The 23,768-nt window shown below is 42.1% G+C and overlaps 1 protein-coding gene across 1 annotated transcript in view; it reads left to right on the plus strand.

The window, feature by feature from the left end:
* The window catches only part of lrrc17 (leucine rich repeat containing 17), a 43,992-nt gene that overhangs the window by 16,081 nt on the left and 4,143 nt on the right, over positions 1-23,768 (plus strand). The window contains exons 2-4 of the mRNA XM_050036427.1: positions 2,715-3,093; positions 5,296-5,788; positions 18,819-18,974. Coding sequence (XP_049892384.1) covers positions 2,821-3,093; positions 5,296-5,788; positions 18,819-18,974 — 922 coding nt within the window. The 5' untranslated portion in view covers positions 2,715-2,820. The remainder of the gene's footprint in view (positions 1-2,714; positions 3,094-5,295; positions 5,789-18,818; positions 18,975-23,768) is intronic.

Raw genomic sequence — 23,768 nt, forward strand, 5'->3', positions numbered from 1 at the left:
GTCATTGTTTGTTAGCATATCATTTGTTCTTTCAACATCAGGTTCTGTTGTTCATGTGCTAACTCGCTAACTAGCATCTTGAATCCCTCCTGTTGGTCTTCTGTTTTTTTGACTGACAAATACAGACTACCACTGGTTATTTCCTCTCATGTTGGCGCAGAATTTACATGCTAGTTGGTTGTTGCTGTCATCTTTGTGGTGTGTTCAGTGCAACTTTTTGGTCGAGACACATGCGCCGATAGGCAACGCAACCTTTGCCCTTTGATGTCGGTTTGGTGTGTCTAGGCCTTGAGACTGCATAATGTCAGACTATTCCTTTAACTAAGCTGTTTTTTTCTATGCCTACAGTTGGTAGATCAGATGACACTCATATGATTGTTTTTGGAACACACTGTGTGGGCCTGTTTCAATTCAGATAAAAGCACATATGGGTCTGACACGTTTTATATATCAATGCAACAGATGTATTTTGCAAGGGATAAACATCCTGTAAGTGGATGGAAGTCGTCAATATGAAGGCACCAAAATGAGAACAGAGAGAGAGATGGACTCTGAGGTGGGGCATGAGGCACAAAAAGTAGGGAATAAAGGAATGTTTTGTTTTTTTTTAAAAAAAGAGGAGATGAAGAGAAACATCCGGTTTGGAGCTGAAGGTTGAAAACATTCATGGGATATCCCTGAAAGAAAACAGCTCTTTAATTTGACCACATTTTAACCCATAACATGTTAACACATAACAAATGTCTCTTTCTTTCCCTTCAAACCCTTTTTCCTGTTTCCTCTTACCCTACCTCTCCACTAATTCTTTCAACATGTGCTACCATTTTGGTTGTCAGCATGTCTCAACATGCCATTGAGACAAATCCCTGTGCAATTTATTGTATGTGTGAATAGAATCATTTTGATTCTTTTGGACTTTTTCGCACCAATTGACCAATCGGACTATTTGGTGCCCTTTACCTTTCTATTACACTTTCATGTCTACATGTTGTGTGAAAACATGTAGACATATTTTAACATTTTGTTACATGTGCACTGTTGCTTTAACCAGTGGTGGGCCTAGACTTGGGGGGGCCCGGAAAAGAAGCCCATCCAGGCCCTGATTGAGGGTTTACAGCTGTCACCTTAAAATGTGCCTTTGTGAGTGGCCATCAGGGGCCCCCTTTTCTCCAATTTTTTCTTTTTTGGGGGGGGGGCACCAACATTTGTTTTGCTTCTCTAGACAGTGCACCTCTGGCTTTGACCCTTGTACTACTAACTGATAGTGGCTGATAAATTTGTTGTGCCACTTTGCCTCTGTATCAACGCTTGCAGGCTAGTTCATTGCTTGCCTCTGAGCAAGCTTTGTGTAAATAAGCAGCTATCTCAAAGAATTTATGTGACTTTGTGCCAAACAGCCTCTGTCTCTTCTTTGTATCCATAATTCAGTCAGGACCACTTCCATCAAAGAAAACTTTATTTCCATTTGCGGTATTATATTTGGCGGCAAGGCTCTGTTCTGGGGCCTCTCTGCCTTTCCTTCGCCTATGCAGAAAGCCTAATGCGGAGAGAGCACACCTCTCTGCCCTTCCACATGCCTTCATAGAGGCCTAAGGCAAAGAGAGCAAAAACCTCTCTACCCTTCCATGCACCTACATGGAAAGCCTATGGCAAAGAGAGCAAACCTCCCTGCCTCTCCATGCTCCTACATAGAAAGCCTATGGCAAAGAGAGCAAACCTCCCTGCCCTTCCATGCGCCTACATGGAAAGCCTACGGCAGGGAGAGCATCAGCAAAGACCCCCTGGGAACAGAACAGAGCAGCATAAATGGCAAACAGAAATTACACTGAGAAGTCAGACACAACAGGAGGAGCTGGGGTGGAGACAGGTTGCAAAGTGGCTTGCAGCGGAAGCAGCAACAGTAGGCAGGTCAAAGCAGTTTAAATAGGGCACTGAGAGTTGCCAAGTGGTTGCATAGAAAGGAATCACGTGATCTATCAGCTGACTCCCTTCCATCAATCAGCTGCTCCATCAGTTGACTGGGCTGAGCTTGACATCGTGTCCTGCCTGAACTAACACTATGCTCAATATTTGTAAGCAAGGGACATTTAAAAAAAGAGATTCCATAAACGACAACTACATGCATTCATCAATATGTGTGTAGTCACAACAGAGCTTTCAGACAAATTCTAGCTGTCATTCACCCTAATTAAACATTTTCAACTTCTGACACCTGCCTTTGCTTTTGTGTTGCCGGTCAGTCCAGCATTGCCTGCTATCCCATAGTACTTTGGGTGGCGATTGATTCACATCACATAAAGAGAAAGAACAAAGGTTAACTTAACTTTTCTTTGTATCATGCTACACTCAGTTTAGTGTTCACTGTCAAATTTGGGTGTCAGGACTAATACAGCTGCCATCAGCAACAGTTTGAATCCACGGTCAATGGACTTTGTGCACCTCTAAGTACATTTATATTACTGTCTAATCAACATTCAAGTCATCAAATGCAAATAATGAACCTCTAAAGACATAATTTGTTTTACATCCTTGCAATGGTCTCATTGAAATAATGTTTCATTTGCTGATAGCAAGTGCCTGTCAACTGTCCTACAAATCACTAACAATGATTTAAGTGTCAGCTAAATGGCTAAAGCATTTGTGTGAACTGGCCATTGAAGACCTTTAAAAAGTCACCTCTCACTCTCCCTCTGTTTGTCTCTTTATACACACAGCTGTGACCGGCCTCCCGTGTCCCGTCACACCAGTCATCCGACAACAGTCTTCCAAGGTTGACCTGATTACAGAGAGGCCTCCCTTCCTCTCCTCTCCTCTCCCATCATGCGTCTCCTCACCACCCTCCTCCTCTTACTGCTCCTCCGGTCAGCTGAGCCCCGGAGAGGCCCTCGGTCGGGGGCTTTGGAGAGGGGCGCTGGGGGCCGTGTACGGGGCAGAGGCAGGGCCGGAGTGATGAGACGTCAAACTCAGGAGTGTAAGGAATACATGGAGGCGGGAGAGAAGTACCTGGACTGCCAGGACAGGCAGCTGACCACCGTGATGCAGGACTGGCCCAAAGATATTCACCACCTGCTGCTGGCAAGAAATAAGATCCAGGTACGCCTAGACTATTTATGGTTCAAATATAAAAAGGCAAGACACAGACCACCTGCTACAGTTCAGTTATTAAACACAACCAACAGCAATTAACAAATCCTGAGAATGTGGAGTACAGTTTGTGAGTATTCTGTGCTCAAGCCTCTTACTCTGACTCTAAACTCAGCCAGCTTGTTGATACCATGAGCATCTGTGCACCATTTATTTGGAGCTGAGATCAAAGAGTGATTTTCCTGCTACGTATGTGTGTGTGTAGGTTTATGCATGAGTGAGCACACAGGATGTGTGTGTCACAGGTGTTGAGAGGAACAAAACAAAACACTTTGCCAGCAAGGTAATAAATAAAGACGAATGGCTTACAAAAACACTGATTGAATCGGTGAAAAATGACTATAATTAAGCTTTATTTTCAAGTTCAAAGAGTAGGGTTGTTGAATGAGTGAGTAGTGAGGGAAAGAATGAATAAAGTGGATTTACTTTATTTTTAGCTGCACCTGTAGCCCTGCTGGATTTTGCTTAGAAATATAGCACATTTAAAAAAGTGATGAACGCATAGAGATCATCCAAGTGTTTCAGTGAACTCCATCTTTTAATGTTTTGGTTCTCACTGCTGTCATGAGCCATTTTTCCAGACATTTTCCAACATGTTTTCATCCCAGGTGGTCCAATACCGATGCTTTCTGGACGCAAACGCTGAAGGCACCCTTTGTCGTGTCTATGACAAAGATCCTTTAGTGTCTATATCTGATGCTCAACTGTGTAACGTGAGGGTTTGATGTGTGGTGGTTGGGTCACTCCTAAGCAGCACTTTACTTTTCTCCACACTTCAGCAGCCTCACAACATTTCCTGGTTACACTTCCTTGTTATGGGTCACATGTCTCTTAACTAACCAATGAGAGGCTAGACGGACTTAGACTGAGATAAATGTGTGTGAGAATTACTGAGGCAGATCCAGCAAATGATTTAACTGTTTATAACAGTGCTGCTGTGAATATTTTAACATGAAAATACGTAAATAATCATTGTTTTGACATCATCTTTTGGGCTTAAAGTAAGTGATGTAAGTTACGTAATGGTACGTACAAAACAACACTGACTTTTCATTTCACACGGGAAACAAACAGCGGTCTCCTGGGTGAAAGTCTGTCTTTCTTTGACCCATCCAAGCCTATGCTGACTCTTTTACTCTATACTTTCGATGGGTTTACATTGGAGTCAGCTGAAAGCCTGGTGCCTCACAGAGATGCCAAAGGGTGCCTTCAGCGTCCATATCACATGCTGAGTGGTTTAACAAAGTGTTGGTATTAGATGACCTGGGAATGAGAACAGACGGGCAAATATTGTCTGATATAGACTGTCCATGAGTCTGACAAAGCTCAGTCGGCATTTGCTTGAGAGGAACATCATTTCAAAAGGGATACTTTTCTGATTATCAGCCAGCTTTGTATCATCACAATGTGGGTCGTACGTGTAAATAAACTGTAGTAAACTTCCCTGCATCTTACCAGCGCCCAGATCTCCCTGCTCATCTCCCAGTGAAACTCATTAAGCGGATTTTCGCTTGCCCTCGGCTGTTGCTCAAACTACACATTATCCCTCCACTGCAGACACAAAGAGTATAGAGGCAGATTGAGAGAGAGGGAGAGACCCACCCCTCTGTCTCTCTCTTAAACGCAGACCAAACTCTGATTAGCACTTCCTAGTTTTACCATTCGATCAAATACAAGCTAAGATTCTGTTACTGTTTTGCCTATTTCTCACCTAAAATGACCTTAGAGACATATTTTAGTGCACTGTTTGGCTGTTATATGAGAATTTGTGAACAGGAAGTGGGCACCATACTGTATTGTAAAAGTAAGACTCAAGAAACTAAAATCAAACAGTAAAGGTAAAGGTGCGGACATACTTTCCGCATTGAATATCCGCGGACAGCTGAGGTCATGCAGACGCCCCACCGTCATACTCCAGCAGTAAACGGGAGGACTGGAAGGTGAGCTCACCATCCTCCTACTGCCAATGTTGGATGAAACTGAAAGTGAGAAGCTGCTGCTGGGTTTGGAGTAAATGTCTGTCAGATAACTAACTTGAAACTAATCTCATCGCGGTACAGCTGATGAAGACCATCTTTCCAGCAGTGAAGTACTTCTTTAAGTAAACAGCTTTATATATGCAAAAACTAACAGTTCACATCTCCCCCTTAGGTTCTGAGGGACAACATGTTCTCCCAGTTCACCCAGCTAAAGAGCCTGGACCTCCAGCAGAACGACATCTCCATGGTGGAGAACGGAGCATTCAGCGGCCTCTCCCAGCTCACCACCCTGCTCCTCCAGCACAACAGATTGAAAACAGCCACCGAGGAGGTCCTGCTCCCTATGCCCCGCCTCACCTACCTCCGTCTCTATGACAACCCCTGGAGCTGCCACTGCCAATTGGACAGCCTGATCAGGACCCTGCAGGTGCCTAGCAACCGCAACCTGGGCAACTACGGCAAGTGCGCAGAGCCCCAGTCGCTGAGGGGCCAGAAGCTAAGGAAGCTGAATGTGGACTTGTTGTGTGCGGGTGACAACCAGGTGGACAGGAGGCCGGGGGGGGACCGAGGTGGGGGGCCACCTCCACCCATCAAGAAGCCAGAGGCCACGTCCATGTGCCACACCTACATGTTCCCAAAACCTCTGCTGGACTGCAGCAGTAAAGGTGAGACTGTCAAGTTCTCTATCTCTTACAGAAGTCAAGGTGATGTGATGATCAGCGCCATCCATCTTTGTTTGGGGAAAGGGGGTGTGCATTCTTTGGTCTGTACACTGGAAGTTCTTGAGTGAGCTGCGCTTTCTCGTCCTTTCCGGTTAATATCACAAATGGACTGCACTTGTACAGCGCCTTTCTAGTCTTCTGACCACTCAAAACATTTTTCACTATGCCACACTCACCTAATCACAGACAAACAGCATTCTCCTTGGTGAAAGTCCAGAGTTTGTTTGACCCACCCACCTCGACTCCCACTCACCCTTTGTAGACCTTCGCTCTTTACTAAATGGCAGTTGCTCAGAGCATCAAAAAAATGCAGCGACATGATGCGTCTCATACTGCCACTTAAGAATGCCTCGGTGTGTGGGTATCTGGCCCTAAGGGCTACTGATCTAATGTCATTATTTGACGAGATGGAAGTGAGAGCAGGTTGGGTAACGCTATCTTTGTGCTAGCCTAAAAATATTAGTAAAGTACTTTAAACTGGACAAACGTGGGCCGATAATGACCATCAAAATGGAAGACCAAACACAGGCTTGGATTATAACTATTATACCATTATTATATGACGTATTAGTTGGAGATCTGTCTATTCTTCTCACCTGTTCACCACACCACATTAAGTGTAATTTGACTTGGAGGATCAGCGTCTGTTTTGGTTGACACTCCTGTCTGTGTTTACGTGAACTCTTTTATTGGCTGCCAGTCACTTTTTACTTCCTGATTCTTCAACTGGTATGATATAAAACTAGAGACTTGGATTTTTGGTTGTGCTAGGTGTACAACCAGTCAATAGCTCTTCAGCACATTGGCATGTTGATGTCAAAAACAGGACAATCTTAATATACCACTTTTCTGAGTATTTCTCTGCTTCAAACTGTAGCTGAAGTGATCTTTCCTCCACGCCATAGTCGCAAACCAACAAAAGATGGCAAGCAGAGTTCAAGAATAGTTAGAATCTGAATTACAGCTTAAGTAATCATTACGTTGGTTGAACATAAGAGAAAACACATGTACTGCATCCACAGAAAAGAGTCAAACTGCATACGAGAGGTGAAATTAACTCACACAGTGAATCACTCTATTCTCTATTCTCAGCATTAGAAACTGTTCATTTGCAGCCAAACTCAAGTGAAATCAACCAGTGTCACTGAAGCTTTTCTACTCAATCAATAGTTATCATGTGTGACGAAAAATAATTTTCCTGGCGAATGTATCAATAACAAATAGACTGCCCTGACAGAGGAGTACCTCAAATAAAAGCTGCAGTTGTGCAGACTTGTGCTTGCTCTTCCAGTTAAATTGGACACGAGAATTAGTTTGCTGTCTAATGTTTTGGTTACAACAAGGCTGAGCAAGCAGACTTGTGTTTGTTTTATAAAGTTTGAGCCACATGGGACTCCTGAACTTCACTGGAAGGGAAGGCGCTGGGTCTGGACTGGTTGTGGTCTGTTCTTTCAAACTACAATGCTGGCATCTTTATGCATGGGGCGTAATTTTGCAGTTTAATCTTATTTGTTTGACCTCAGGTCGCTGGCTGCGGTTGAGTTGCATTGTTTGGCTTTCTGATGAGTTGCATTGTGGTGCGTTTGTGGTCCTGTGTGGTCGGTATTTTTTCTCTTTTTTTTTCAAATACAGCACCATCTCTTTTGTATTGTGTTGTAATTTGAGTCATGTGTTCATCAGTTCTCTGCAGATTTGTGCTCTCCAAGATATTGTAGAAAGCGGTAATTGCCACCAGCATCTCAACCTGTTTGTGTTCTCAGTTTTAACGCTGAGTCAGCATGGGCAGAAAGCTGCAGGGAAGATGGAAACAGGCAGGCATCTGTCAGAGAGGGGGCGAAGGGAAGGGGGGGGGGCTTCTCTCAGCTCTTCCAGTTTTCACATCTGGTTCTCTTTGTGTGTAAAAATGCCACTATAAGGCTGCTATCATAGAGATTGTAACTTCTCCAGTGCTCCATAAAAACATTGTGTCAGTCTTGCTGTTCAAAGACAGACTGGAGGCAGGAAGGACAATTTCTGAATTTGTGCAGACCGATCACTTTTTGTCACTTTTATGTGGGCTCTTTTTTCTTGGTTGTTCTCTCATCTTCTCCCTTTTGCCTGCTTCTCTCTGTCTTCTTCTTCATCCTCGTCTTCTGATGCCTTAGAGCGTCCACTGTCAACATACTGGACTAAAAGATTGTCTGTGTTCATGTTTCAGACCAAGTGAGCTCCAGATTTTAATGAGCGATTGAATCCATCTATAAATGGAGAGCTTATGCCTTTCACAGAAAGAAATCTTTCAGAGACAAGCCAAAACCGCACAATGCAGCGCCTGTGTTGTGTAAATGCTCGAGGAAGCTTTTTGCATATTTTTCCAAATTTTTTTTTTTCGGCAGTTAAACTTTTGAATTGATTCTTTATCTGAAACACTATAAGGTTTCTCTGTTTTTCTCGCAGGGTTAATCTCCCATCCATCTCCCTCACATCTTTTCTTCTTTTCTTTTTTTATACCCGGTAATAACTCTCGACATCCTGCCTCCTAAACCATGCCCCACCACGAGAGCAATATGTGATGTGTGAATGTTGCTTTATGAACTACAGCTGTCATGCATGACATTCAATATGTGGTCTCTGTGTTTTTGATTTGTAAGGACGCACATATAGTTGTCTAAGTCTTTTCATTCTACTGCTTTCCCTCCAGTGCCGGTGTTTTCATTAGCTGCATTGGTTGTATTAGCTGTCCGTCAGTGTGAAATCTAATCACAGGTTGATTATATCATAACACATTATGTTTTCTTCTCCCGCTTTTGTCAACAATCCTCCAGCATCTGCAAGTGTTCAGACTTAAGTATGCTGTGGTATATAACTTTGATCCGAACACACATTAAATTGCATTCTTTTGGTTAGCTTTAAATTTCAAATACTTCTGAAGGAATAAGCAAAATTACTGCTCTGCCCATGTTCCATATGTGCCTTTCCATCCCACAGGAAAATTGTTTGGGGGCCACAAAATGAAAAAGGGTTCCCATTTAATCAAGTACAACCAGTGCTCCTATTCTGGAATAATACTTAAAGTACCCCCCCACAAAATGTGTTTTACTATGTTTATGTCCCCTAAAATGTCTGACCTTGACTATAGACCCTTTTACTGCCATTAAACAGTATGATGTTTATTGGTAACAGTAAATACTTTTTCCCTAACCTGACGTGTGAGCATTTTTGATGATCGCCTCCGTCCAGTACTCTCGTCTTATCATATTTAGCCATGGTTGTCTTTGTTGTTATTGACGGGTAGTGGTGGCTGGTATGTGATAAAATTTAAGTTTTGAGCCATGACTCCTTCTATTCTGGCTCCCAATAACACAACAAGACGACACTTTAGGACTCCTATGTAGCCTACAGCCCTGTGGTGGAGAGTGTGTTTTGCCTCCTCAATGTCTGTGCACTTACCTAAAATCTGAGAATCAAAACGTATGTTAGACGTTAGATACGTTGCTAATATGAAAGCCAGTCTCTGTCTAATACAGCGGGGATAGAGTATGCAGCCTTTGAACGTAACCAAGACCCCGATGTTTCCTTCCACTCTCTATCAAAAACCCCATCACTGCACATATAATTGTATGTTTCACAAACAATGCTGTGTCAGCCACTGCCAGTTAGCCTACAAGCTAACAAGCTAATGATGTGACCTAGAAATATTCAACATTAGAAACCTAATGAAAATAGCAGAACACGTTATAATTTCATTTTTTGTTCCTTTAATATTTTGTTTATTATTCTGCCTCAGATCATACAGACAGAGAGTGTGATAATCTGTGAGCGACAATTGTCATGAGAGGGCGCCTTTTGTCTATTCTTCTCTTCCTGTCTTGGGGGACATGTTTGTTGTGTTGCCACGTGAAAACTGACTGCTCCAGACAAACTATTACAAAAAAAATCTACGGAGTAGCGGGGAGAATAAAGTTGCCAAACAGAAGACTGAGTCCTGTTGTCTTAAAAGTGCAACACAAACAAACATCATAAATAAAATATGCTAATTATGCTAACAGTTCCGATACGTCTGCTAGTCACCAATTTTGCTAATGTTAGCCTAATAATGCTAATGCTAGCCATCTTGAAACACACTGCTCTTTCACAGGCTAGCGGGATTAGCATTGGAGAAAGGGCTAAGCTAAAATTAAACTTAGCGCAGGCAATTTTCTCAATTAGGGAGAAAGAGCAGATCGGCTTCCAGCCCCTTTTTCAGTTTTGTTTTTTAATAGGCTTGTTATGTGGGATAAAAGTGCCCACTGGAGTTTTCTTGTATACAAACAAAAGTTATTTTTACATTTAATGCATTTAACCAAAAGAATTCTGTGTATTCCAAAAGTCTAACAAACTTGCCGACTGCATTTCCGTCCTGGTAAAACAAAACTTCTTTGTGTGTTACCACCACCCACTGTCAATTACTGGGATAGCACGATACCATCAGTAGGAGTGTGTATTGCGTTGCCTGAGTTCATGCGGGACCTATATTCGTGCTCAACACAAACAAACACATTGCTGAAAACATTGTTCCATAATGCTACTAGCGGCCAAAATTTTTGTTAAGTTTGTGCGAATTCTATTAAATACAGCTTACAACCTATGCACTTAGTGTGCACAAAAATAATTGAATTGGACACAGGGTTCCTCTACGAGATGCAGCCACAAAATTAGCTCATAATGTTGGCCTGTGTTTCCCAGCCTTGCACGGAAGCAGTTTTAAATTTAATTGCAAGACTGGCAGCTTTAAAAGTAAATTAGAGCAGTTAGATTATAACCCACATGTGGAATTATAATCATCAGAAAGACATGGTCAAAAATACAGAGAAATGAAACTTAGGTGAAAACAAACTGTTAAGCGGGTGAACATGAGTGTGTAGAGGTCTAACAAACGTGGGTTTCTTTCTCATGGGAGCAGAAAACAAGCAGGGAGTGAAAGTAAAAAATCCCATAGCAGAATGGAAACATGCTCTGATCTGTCTGTCTACAAATCCTGTATTTTCCCTTTGTGTATCTCTTTCTCCCTGTTTTTCTCCATGTTCCCCTCACTCTGGTTTGCAGGCTGTTTCTCTGAGGTGAACCACAGCAGATTTCAGGCTCCACATCCTTCTCACTGGAGATCAATGCTGCACAGAGTGGTTAGAGTTAATGTGGGAGCTCTTAAGACCATGCCTCTCAAAGATGGGACGTGGACTTGAGAGTTAGTCTGTGGTAATATAATAATGTGCCTGCATATTACTTCTGTTAAAGTCCCTTTTCTACAGTGGACACACTGTTAAACTCCTTCTAGGTGTCCTGCAATCAATCGCCAAAATAGAAATGTTGGCATTTATGTTTCTACAAACCACAGTTAAGTTACATTTGTATGTTACTATAGTTTCAACAACACTGTGATTAACATGTGATCAGGTTTAGGCACAAAAACACTTGGGTATGGCTAGGAAAAGATCATGTTTTGACTTAAAATACCTGGCGTTGGTGGCACAATCCTGGCTGGAAATGCAACAGTGTCTTTGTGGCGGGGCATCGGTAGCTTAGTGGTAGAACAGGCGCCCCATGTACAAGGCTGTTGCCGCAGCGGCCCGGGTTCGTGTGGCCCTTTGCTGCATGTCACTCCCTCTCTCTCTCCCCCCTTCACACTTGTCTGTCCTATACATCAAAGGCTAAAAAGCCCCAAAAAATATCTTAAAAAAACAAAACAAAACAGTGTCTTTGTGGCAGCGATGTTCAGTGGAAAACTTGCAACGGGTTGCTAAAAACCATCCACGTTCTATGGCTAAAAACCCCCCTGGAAAAACAGCGATGGGTTGCTAAAAGACAACCGGTTTTGTCGTTTGTTGGTATTGAACAGTGGTCTGCAGCTTGGTAGGGCATCTCACCTGGATGCCACCATCCACCATCCCCTCCACGACCCAATGATATAGTCGGCTGTACAGACATCGATATGATACATATGAAATGTAAAGATATAACATATTCATGGTTTGCAGAAACGTACAATGGTGACATTTTATCTGGTGACAGGGCTGGGATATACTATAGTTGTAGTGAAGCTATTTTTTAAACTAATAGCCTACCTTTAATATTTAGAAATAAAGTCTTAACAAGTATTTTCACAGTTTTCCATATTTAGAAATACAACAACTTATTGTAAAGTAATATAAATTTTGCTTACAGGTAAAGTAGACCTATGTGGTATTTTTACCGCATACCATTTTTTATTCACTCATTTTATTTGTAAGAGATCATGTACAATATTAAACAAAAATGTCACCGATGTATTGTAGCCTACAAGAGTTAGTGTGAAGCTAATTTTCATACACATCAACTCTGGCTAGCTAACCAGCTGTTTGCAATTCTAGTGAGAAGCAGTGATGATACTAAAATAGACTACACAAATTAGCTAGCCAGAGAAAGTTAGCGTTAAAGCTAATTTACAACACAAGTGTATATTTAGCATTAAATAAGTAGTATTAGCATTAAAAATGTAGAGTTAGCATAAATAAGTGACTCATTTAGGCCTATGTCGTATTTTTAGTACACACCGTTTTTATTTGTAAGAGATCATATACAATATTAAACAAAAATGTTACCGATGTATTGTAGCCTACCAGAGTTAGCTTAAAGCTGATTTTCATAGACACCAGCTCTGGCTAGCTAACATGCTGTTTACAATTCCAGAGAGAAACGGCAGCTAGCAGCAGTTATGATACTAAAATAGACTACACAAATTAGCTAGCCAGAGAAAGTTAGCTTTAAAGCTAATTTACTGTACAACACAAAGTAACTTAGAATTAAAAAAGTAATTTTTACATTAAAAAAAGCAATGCTAGCATAAAACAAAGTAATATTGGCATTAAACAGGTAATGTTAGCATAAAAAAAGTAATGTTAGCATTAAAAAGGTAAAGGTAAAGTTAGCAAAAAAAAGTAATATTAGCGTTAAAAAGGTAGCATTAGCATAACAAAAAGTAATGTTAGCATTTAAAAAGAAGCGTTAGCATTTAAAAAAGTAATTTCATCATTAAAAAGGTAACATTAGCATAAACATTAAAAAAGTAGTGTAAGCATAAAAAAAAGCAATTTTAGCATTAAAAAAAGTAAGATTAGCATTACACCGGTAATGTTATGACATTGGGAATAAAGCACCCTTTTTCTGGATAGTCTATCAAGACACTAATGTTAGATATATGTCAGATATGTTACATTAGTGCTAAAACCAGCTCTTTTTTGTCCCCATGAGCCTCAGTTATTTCAGTTTGTTTTTTTCCATACACATCTCTCAGAAACCCATCTACAGGGTGGTATTGATGGTTTGGCCAATGGCTCTAGACTCTGCCTTTAACACTGTGTTCATGAGGTCAAGAAATCATTGCTTTCAGAAGTAACATAAATCCTCCATATAAACTTCAGGCCATTTGAGCAGCCAGCAGTAAAGTGACTCATGTATATGGTGAGTTGGCCACGTCCCAGTCACACAAACACCCACGCGCATGATATTATGTCAGGCTCTCCCTGGACTTCTTGGTTAGTCAGCAGAAGAAGAAAAAAATCCATCTTCCATCTGAGTGAGAGGCAGAGGATGAGAGCATGAATGAGAAAGTATCAAACATCACTCTCTACTAACTGCAGGATTTAGCTGCCAGGCGCCGAGAGGCTTTCCTGCAGTAGTTTGAATGTCCCGTCCACACTGGGAACCACACAGCTGTTAGGAAACTGACCTGATGTTCGACTTCTGGGGTTCAGAGTTTCCCAAAGAAGTTTTTCACACTGAGGTGAAAAGGTCACTGAAACACTGTGAGAACAGACCATGGGATAAAAATTCCATTGAAACCAATTATTTCTGGCCATTACCTTCACTGCTTAATGCTTAAGATGTGATGGATATACCTTGGATGATAAAAGGCTGATTAAATTTTGATTATTTTCTTTTTGTTATACCCAAGACACTGTTGTCATGGTGACATGGGCAAAAACAGATCATAGCATATACTCAGTCTTGGGCATGACAGACTCTGGATGTATTAATCATGAGTTTCAGGCAAAAGGTTTTCTTTTTATAACGCTATTAACAAAGATGTCATGTACTGTACAGCCAACTGATTACTCACATTAAAGTCTGCTTAAAGGTCTTGTGGAGTTCTAGGCCACTGCATAGGTAAAAAAGGTATTGGTAGGCTATAAAGCAGTGGTTCTCAACTGGTGGGTTGCAATCCTAGAGTCCTGGGACTGCAAGTGACTAACAAACATGTCAAGTTTGTAAAAAAACACACCATTTTTAAGTACAGCAAATTTCTGACACAGAGCTTTTATTTTGAAGTGCTGTTTCCTGCTGTAGAGTGAGTGATTCACAGACAGACTGACAGAGACAGCAAACTAGCTTGGTGATATGGCCAAATGCAAGTATGACGCTAAATGTACTAAATTGTGTGGACCGTGAACTAATAACTAAGTAGACATCTGGACCCTGAGACTGGACCAGTTGAGAACCACTGGTGTAAAGCCTTTTATGGCTTTAGAGGGAGATGCTTAAAGTCTGATAAATTTCCTCAAGTGATGTTGGATGGCGCTGAAGACTATACCTTTGAAAATGATCACATCTGGGGTGCAGGGTTTAGTTTGTGAAGTGAGCTTACCGGTGTTCATAGCTTGCATTAATGTATGAAGAGAATTAGATACAGTGCTGGATCAACATTCCCATGAAAGTTGCTCAGTGGCGCATGAAGCCAAAACAGTTTGACTTCCCCGGCTATAAAATTACCCAGATCTTTCGCATTGCTGGGCCCATAGAGAAAGCACACTATAGGCATTGCCGACTGTGCAGCTAACTTCCAGTTAAGCCCTCCACTAACTTGAGTGGGGGGCGCTGGAAGTACGTTGGTGCAGTGGTTAGCACTGTCGGCCAGCTGGGGCTCCTCTAGTGTGGGTTTTCTTCGGGTTGTCCGGCTCCCACAGTCCAAAGACATGCACGTTAGGCTAACTGGGGACTCCAAATTGCCCATAGGTGTCAATGTGAGCTTGAAAGGTTGTCTGTCTCTATGTGTCTGCCGATTTGTCCAGGGTGTACCCCGCCTCTCGCCCAGTTTCAGCTGGGATAGGCTCCTACACCCCCGCAACCCTTAACAGGATAAGCAGTTGTGTATAATGAATGAATGAATTAATAACTTGAATGGGGATAAAATTATTTAATCCAGTGGCTCCTCTAGATTTATGAAATGTCTTTGGACCAAAGGGATCAAATCCTGTTAGCGAAAAGAGGCATTTTTTGGAGGTTGTAGAGCTCAGAAAAAATGTTTCCATTGATTTACAGACGTCTCTTTCACAATGTAAGTCAATGGGAAAAAATTTTCGAGCCCAGTGACATTTTGTGACGGGCCAGTTTGGCCACCAGTTTGAGGCTAGTGGCTCACGGCTACATTAGCTGCTACTGTTTGAACGCACCTCAATCACTGAGCAAATTGTCCGCAGTTATGTTGCATTGTGGGTAATGTAGGCAGCAGGTTTTGACATTTAACACTGGAGAAAAGTAGCTGAAGGACACAATGGTTTGGAAAGAAATATGAAAACCGATTCTGCTCTACTCTGTGTTACGGCATGTAGGCTGACTTAAATCCTCAAGATTATCACTGGAAGGGAGGATATGACTGCTAGCACTTATCTGGCTGCTGTAATAGTGATATCGTATAAACAGAGTTGTCAGCATGTTTAGAAAAGGCTTCAGCTATCTCTCCATATATTTGGTCTGAATACTGAGAGAGAGTTAAGTATAGGCCCATCACATAGAGCCCAAATATAACAGCATGCAAAATCCAAAGTGTGGAAGTCAGTATAGGGGACGCTGACAGGTTATTGCACCTGTCGTGTGAAATATTAATGTTGGAAAAGATCCCAACTCGGTTCAGATCTTTGCTTCAGCCTGGATACAAAGTAGTGTTCTTGCCTCTTTTCATAAGGCGTATATCCTCATGTTAGACAAATAACTGTACTGTGTATATTTCCTCTGCTGCCATTAGCCGGTCATTTAATGCCTGAGGTGAAAGTGACCTCACATGAAAAAAATGTTAAACGTTATAAAAGGTAACGTATTAAATATGAACCTTTTCGCTGCTACCACGCAGCACAAGGCCCAAACTGTTTAAACACGTCGAGAAATCATTTCCCCAGTCAAGCCTGGAGCGAGCGTCCAAACCACAGACGATCACTGCACTACGCGCAGCTGACCCCAGAGTAATCATGTCAGCGCTGTAAAAAAATAACTGCTTCCCTTTCTCCTGTCTAAACAGTATGAAGCATATTGCACCGCTTGCTCAGTCAGAATCAATGCACAGAGGAAATATATCCTGCAAATGTAGCTTTTTTTAAAACACCCTTTGCAAAGTTTTATAGAATATATGGTGAAGAAAAGATGGAAAAACTACTATGTGTACATATAATTCATTAATAGTGCTGACCAATGCCCTCTGGAGGAGGATATGCCCAGATTAATGTTCTGCACCTCTGCTAAATTGTGGAAAAAGTTTAGCTCTATCTATTTTAAACTATGTAAATACTCCTGAACATTTACTGCAGTACCTAATCCCTGTGTTATACTAATGCACGGCCTGCATAACTAACAACCTCCGTAGGATGTTTTGGCAAATGACCCACTAAATTGCTGCATAAAGTAATTCAAAGCTGGCACTTTGACATAGCGCAGGTGCTATAGTTGGCTCGCCATAGAATAAATGATGTCATCACTCAACTGGTCCAAACTTTATTTATAGCGGAGGTGCTATCAGACGAAACACACGGAGAGTTTCTCAGGTAGCAAAGCACAAAGCACTTCTTTTTTTTGACATTAAAAGTCCAAGAGGGACAGATGTTCACATGTGCAAATATGACATAATGACTTGAGCAGGTTCAGTAAAAAACCCAGTCCAAACCCAGTTATGAATGAATGACTTTCACTTCTCCTGACATGTTCTTTCTCTTTCTCCTTCTCTCTGTGTGTTTATTCTATTCATTCAGCAGCCCGCTCAGAGGAGGCACAGATGGTAAAGTAGGGAAAGAGCCTGACACTTTATCTGAAATATTTACTCAATTAAAAATCTCCAGATAACCTCAAGGCTCCTGATAAAATGTCAGACTTCCTGAGAACACATTAAGCTCCAGGAAGCGATGCTTAAAGAGCGACATTACAAATCGAGATAATCTCTCCATCTTTGGTTTAGCTTTGAGAAATAGGTCCTTCTGGTCACAGCCTTTTGCCACCGCTGAATAGGGAGCGTAGGAGATTATCCTCGTTCACTGTGAAACACACAAGACCACAGATGTATCTCTCTTGGACGGAGAAGACCTGTTTTTTGGCTCAGAAGGTTGATTTCTCACCAGGGAGCCTGGGAATTTGAGTCTGATGTAAGAGTGCCAGCAGTTTTCCAACTTTTTCTAATCTTGGACAAACTTGCAGACACATGTACACCTTAGGCAAGGAGGGATTCCCTTTAGACTACAAGTTCTCACAGCACAGGACTGATCGCTTCTCCAAAGTCTGGGCCTGCCTTTGCAAATGCCTGCTGCATGCTCGTCAGCCGCCACTGCATCACATCACTGAACAATAATAATTACATTTGCCTACATCTGTGTGCATGCTGTATACGTGTGTCCTGTGTGTACGTGTGATTGTATTTTCTCTGTGTCAGCGATGATTGATGGCACAGTGCCTCCATGACAACAACATCTGCAGCAGTAAAGCGTGCGCATAAAGACTGCAACATCTGCTCTATAAAAGTGTCCATAAGCAGTCTTCCGAGCAAATCATACAGTCCGTGTAAATAAATACGTGCAGGAAACCCATCCAAATGCATGTACGCATGAATGCTCAGCCACACACATATCGTACACAACCTCTTTTTCCTACAAAATAAGGCAGTGATTTTACACCAAAATAAACATAGATTGATTATATCTTCTCGGCATCCGCTGCTGAAACATACTCATGCATCTGCTCATCTGCAATCTCTCTGCAAACTGCTTTGAAAACAGTCACCCACACTCATTTTGATGACACAGGTTGCAGAGGCCGCCTGCTCAGTTTTAAACAGAGCTACAGCCTGATCGGCGTGGCAGATGTGACCTCTAATTCAGGCGATTTTCGTGTTTTCACAGACAGGTTTCACAGGTGAAACAAGTCTAATGGTTGTGGGAACCTCAAAAGCAATTCAAAATCCATTAAGATGCCTATTTTCGTAACTTCAAAAGACTTCTCCTGACTGCCAAAAGTAGAACTTGTGCAACACGGGTTTGAACATGAATCTGGATCTGCTTATTGTCTGAGGAGAAGCTCCAAAGAATCTAGATTCAAGCTTCAGCTCTAGCTTGGGACAAATTGTGTTGACAGTGACAGACTTGTATTCTAACAGGCCCAACACTGCAGGGATGATAAAGCATTTACGAAATGTGCTCCAGCGTGGGACTTTTGATTTAAAACTCCAGAGAGGATCTGTTATCGAAATGGGAATATGTGGGAATCCCTGTTTCGTACATTAGAGTCTTCAAAGACTTACTCTCTTACTGGTGGGAGATGTGTGTGTGAGGCTGGAAACACTGGAAGAGAGTGGAAACATCCCCCCCCCACCTCCCCTGGCACAGAAGTGAAATATTGTTATACATGCTGTCACACTCGACTCCATCTTGAAAAGGTTAAATGTTGCACACAACCCACACAACATCTTGAAAATGTATAAGGATGCAGACAGATTGGATTTCCAGCTCTCCTGCTGATTCTGGAGCTTTGCACTCTGTGTTATGATTGTTGCGCACATCTGTGTCCATCCTGCGAACCATCAGCAGGAATGAATGCTTATTTGTTGCATTAAAGTTTATGTAAATACTTGCTGTGAATTATTCTCACTATTTAAAATCTTGCAAAAACCCCCCACTCCAGCTCCTTTCACGTTTGTAACTCATGTTTCTTTGTCTGTCCTTCTTTGCAGATTTGAATAACATCCCGTCAGACCTGCCGTCTGACATAGTCAAGATGGATCTGTCCAGTAACACCATCAAACATCTCAGGCCCAAACAGTTCCTGCTGTCCAAAGACCTCAAGCTGCTCAACCTTAGTGGCAACAACCTGCAACATATAGATACAGGTAACTCAGGCCACAGAGAGTCTTGTCTCTGATTGTCTGACAGGTGTTCATTAAAGTCATATAACAGGGTTTACAGACTAGTTCTTGAACCACTCACATCTTTTTAACTTATGCCTGGTGATGGGGGGGTTGCAGATAGACTTTTCTTTTTTCAGGGGAAGAATCCCGACTTATTTTGGATGTCTGAATTTGATATGTTGAGTTGGTTCTTCAAGGAAGAGATCTACGTCTTAGCTAGATTTATTGAAAAAGCAATATTAAGACAGAAAACATTGTATCCTACATAAGAGTACAATACTTTGACTTTTTTTGTTGTCGATGACGATGGATACATAAGATTCTTGTTTTTGCCATCTTTGAATTGTTTGTACATATACTGTGTAGTGTCTTGTAAGTCCATGTGGGCTGGGCACTTTAACGTGCATGACACTTAAATAAGCAAATCAATCAATCAATCAATCAATCAATCAATCAATCAGTCATTGTCACTAGCCAAAGGGGTTGGGAACCACTGGGTTAAACTGCAAATTAACTCAGAAAAATGTGCATTGAAAATACTAGCATAAACAAAAATGGCCCATTTAAAGGGATATTGGAAATATCAGCTGTACAAATGTCGGCCTTCTCTCAAATGTAATGGAATTAGATTGCACTCTGCTTATGCTCAAAGCGCCAAACAGGAGAAAAAAAACAACTTTTGAAAAACTCAACACATTGCTGTAGCCTGTTCTCATCCCGAACTCATCAAATACTGTCGCTTCGTCAATGATCTCAGCTTCAGACACCACCACAAAAAGGAACCTCTCGTGAAGGGATGATACGCTGCCATGTGCCATCAGTTTATGGTATAGTCTCTTACACAGACGATGATGACGTCAGCAGGCTGGCTGACTCTGTCGTCTGGGGACATTCCCATAGGAAAGTTGTAATAGAACTAGCGCTGGCTCCCAGCGGCAGTGATGTGATTGGATCCAAATCCGTATACTTCCGTACTTCCTCGACCAACAGCTGATTAGCTTTGCCTTACACCCGTCTACACCAGAATTGCTATTCCGGTGCCGTACCTATGGCAACGCTGTCATGTGGTCTGGATATCCCGGCCCATTTCTATTACAAAACGAAAGACGAATGTCCCCAAACTCCCATTCCGAAGTAAGGGAGGCTGGTCACGGGAGACTATTTATGGTACACCACCTGGCAGTGTATCATATCGCTACAAAGGGTTAATTAGTTTGTAACGCCGCCAGTGACAATGTAATATAAGGAGCTGGAAAGTCCCTATAGGGTGGACGGGACAGAAGGTGGATGAGTCCAACAAACAGCAACAAGGACAGGAAGTGAGGCCGTGGTTCACTTTCTGTGTGAATGTTGAGCCAAACCATGATGTCTTTTTCTAAACTTAATCACATGCTTTTGTTCCCTGAACCGAACCACCATGTTTTTGTTGCACAAGGGAACAACTGTCAATTCGAGGTGTTTTACCAAAGTTATGAGTTCATTTTGAAAAAGACTATACGCATCTAACGCGTAGAAACTGTACATTTCCTGTGAAAACAGAAGTATATTTTGAGAAGACACAATGCATTTCATGCATCTGACCAGGATGCCTCCTGGGCAGGAGGTGTCCTGGGCACGTCCCACTGGTAGGAGGCCCCGGGGCAGACTCAGAACACACTGGAGGGATTACATATCTACTCTGGGAGGAGCTGGAAAGTGTTGCTGGGGAGAGGGATGTCTGGGTGCTTTGCTTGGCCTGCTGCCCCCGCAACACGGCCCCAGATAAGCGGATGAAAATGGATGGATGGATGGACAATGCATGTAACAAATGTAAATTTACACAGCATCCTGGAACGTCAACAACAGATGCAGGAGGACACCTTGCGCATCATATGTGGACGTGAAAGTACCACCGACCGAGCGGAAAGATTTGATGATGTTGGGATGAGAACGTGTTGCTCGGACACCTCTCGCATTTCGTTTGAAGAATTTCAACTTTTTCCATCATAGAGAAGATTTAAGGCTAAAACACACCAGCGGCGTCATATGACGGCGGCGTCATTGACGCGAGTCAAGTGCCGCCCCCAACACACACAAAAAGCGCCGCGCTGCGGGGCGTCAACCGGATTTCACACTCCAGTCCGCTAGGCTGGGATATACAAAATAGCGCTTTTTCAAGGGCGGCGACACTGGAAAAATAGGACAATAGGGTAAAGTGCCGCAGTGCGGCACGTCGACGCACGTCGAGCTGTCGCTGGTGTGGGTTTGTAAATAGAAAATAATGGGGGCGGCTGTTTTGACGCGTGTCGTACGCCGCCGGTGTGTTTTGGCCTTAAGAGTCCCACAGGCTTGAACAGGTTGAGGAACCCATTTATTCCTCAACTTAAATCAGAGTACAGCCTCTAAGTAGCCTCAGTGCACCAGTCGAACTTTGAATGTAAGTGGGGAATGATTCATTTGTTGCACTTCATCCATTATTCGTAACGCCTGATGTGATTTGTAGTATGGTTCTGTTGTTTTCCTAAATGTTGTTTTGAATTCTTGTATTTATTTAAAACAGTTGATATCCATGCACTCAAGTCAAGTGTATGTTATATTAAGAATATTTAACCGCTTTACCTTGCCGTCAGTCAGCCTTTTCTGATGTAGAACTGAAGCTGTTATCTGGAAGCCACCAGACTCCATTGACAAAAACAGTAATTTTGCTTTGCAGATCAGGGGAGTTGCTGGTCTACCACTGCCTCCATCGGTTAGTGTGTAACGTCAGGTAAAGCAGTGAAAATATTCCAAATATAACATACACTTAAAATGATAGATTTGTTTTTAGTTCGCTAAAATATCGTCCATAGCAGTACATTGCTTAGCCTGTTTTTATTTATGATAATGGCTAAAAATGATAACACGTTTGCTGATGTCACATATCGCTGTGATTAAAATCACTTGCCTACCCAGAGGCGGTTGTTGTTGATAGCACAACGTTGCAGTGATTCGGCCTATAACGTGAAATCAAATCAAAACCATCTAGATTGATAAATAGTCCGACAAGTTAGAGGGAAAAAATGTCTTTCTGAATGTGGGGTGAACCGTCCCAATAACAACGCAAATAACCAAATGTACGGCTCTCAATACTAAACAGGGATCAAGGGAAAGTTCAGCAGAATTCGTCAGGGAAACACAAAACAATTTATTGTTCAAAAGATTGATTTTACTGAAGCAGACTATCTGCTCTGAATAGTAACTCTGCCTCAGCACTATAGCGCCATTAAAAAGTGCAGACTCATTACTCACTCCACGTTAATGATGTCTGGGCTCGTGTCTTCCTGCCCAGGAGGGAAATCCTTTACAAAACCTTGTAGATTTCTTCATTACCCTGCAACACATGTAAACAATCTAGTGCAGCCCGCCCCAGTGTGTCCAAGACCACTTGGAAACTGCACAAGAAATACTGCGTAACTCTGAGCGCTTGTGATAGCCATTGAGTGACATATGGTCTCAATCATAGTTGCTCCTTCTAATCACGTACACACTGAGAGAAAAATAAAACCCAAAAACATTTGCAAGAGGTTGTTTGTCTTGCCTTTTCATTCATGTTTCTTTCCCCTGCTGGTCACCCTCCAATTGAAAAGCATAAACAAAAGGCTCTGGCACACTGGGGTTATTACTAATAAATGCACAATTATTTGTAATCGTCTTTCAATGTTGGGTTTGGCAGATGTTTGCGCCAGATTGCTGTGGTTTTTCCTTGCAGGACAAACCCCAAAAATAGAAAAAAAAACAATCATTTAGACAGTCACAGAAAAGTACAGTATATGTGAAGGTCAATTTAACACACTTTCCCTATGACTAATAACTTAACATTTTAGGAATTGTCACAATTCATTTCCACCCATCTTCAAACTCCTAAAAAATAGTCTTAATACTCTCCAAGTTCCTGTTGAAGATCCTTCCTGCCTGCATCTCTTTTGTGTTTCTGTAATTGAAAAAACAATGCAGCAGCAGACAAATATGTAATAGTGGGACTTATGCAACAGTGATATCTGGAGCTATGGCGACCAGAGACTTTGAAATTGTGTTTATTTGTTATGGAGACTCGTTGCCAGCATCAGCCCAGAGCGGTGCAAGCCTGGGGTGCAAATCCCTAATTTATCACCTCTGCTGAATTTGGACGAGAGTTGCTTTTTCATGCCTTTTTGCCTGCTTCGTTCGTAGCTCAAAAAAAAACGTTAATGCGTGTGCGTTGAAGCTGGAAAAATCGATGACAGGGTTTAAAGCATTACCCTCGGTGGGTGTTATGGCGTATGGATCTGTGAGCCTGGTGGTGGTGCTGATTAAAATACTTGGAGATTAGAATGTTATGTAGAACATACATTTTTTTCTGTGACAAAAAGTTGACTTGTCTCAAAGGATAGTGAGATAAGGACGGTTTGAAACAAAGAACAGATGGAAAGAGTCATCAGGGTGGAACTGACATGTCACACTAAGCAGCTATGGGAAGTATGGTCATTAAAGGAATGGTTTCTCTCATGGCCAGTGGACTTACTCCCTGGGTCTGTGTTTCTTGGTTGAGGTCGCTCAGCAATTCTGACACTGGAGTCTCCACAATGTGTGGCTACTATCTTATCATACATGAACAAAATAAAATCCAAACGATACTAAACGTCACACTTGAGTAGAGAGGCAAAACAAAACAGGAGCTCAGCAATAGGCATCCATTTTTAGCAAGGCAGCCGCCCAGCTACTCAACAGCATGAGGCACTGTCCGATGATGTCACGTGTCTCGTATCTAGGCAACAAAAT

Source organism: Epinephelus moara, chromosome 23, assembly GCF_006386435.1.
Source record: "Epinephelus moara isolate mb chromosome 23, YSFRI_EMoa_1.0, whole genome shotgun sequence".
Lineage (NCBI taxonomy): Eukaryota > Metazoa > Chordata > Actinopteri > Perciformes > Serranidae > Epinephelus > Epinephelus moara.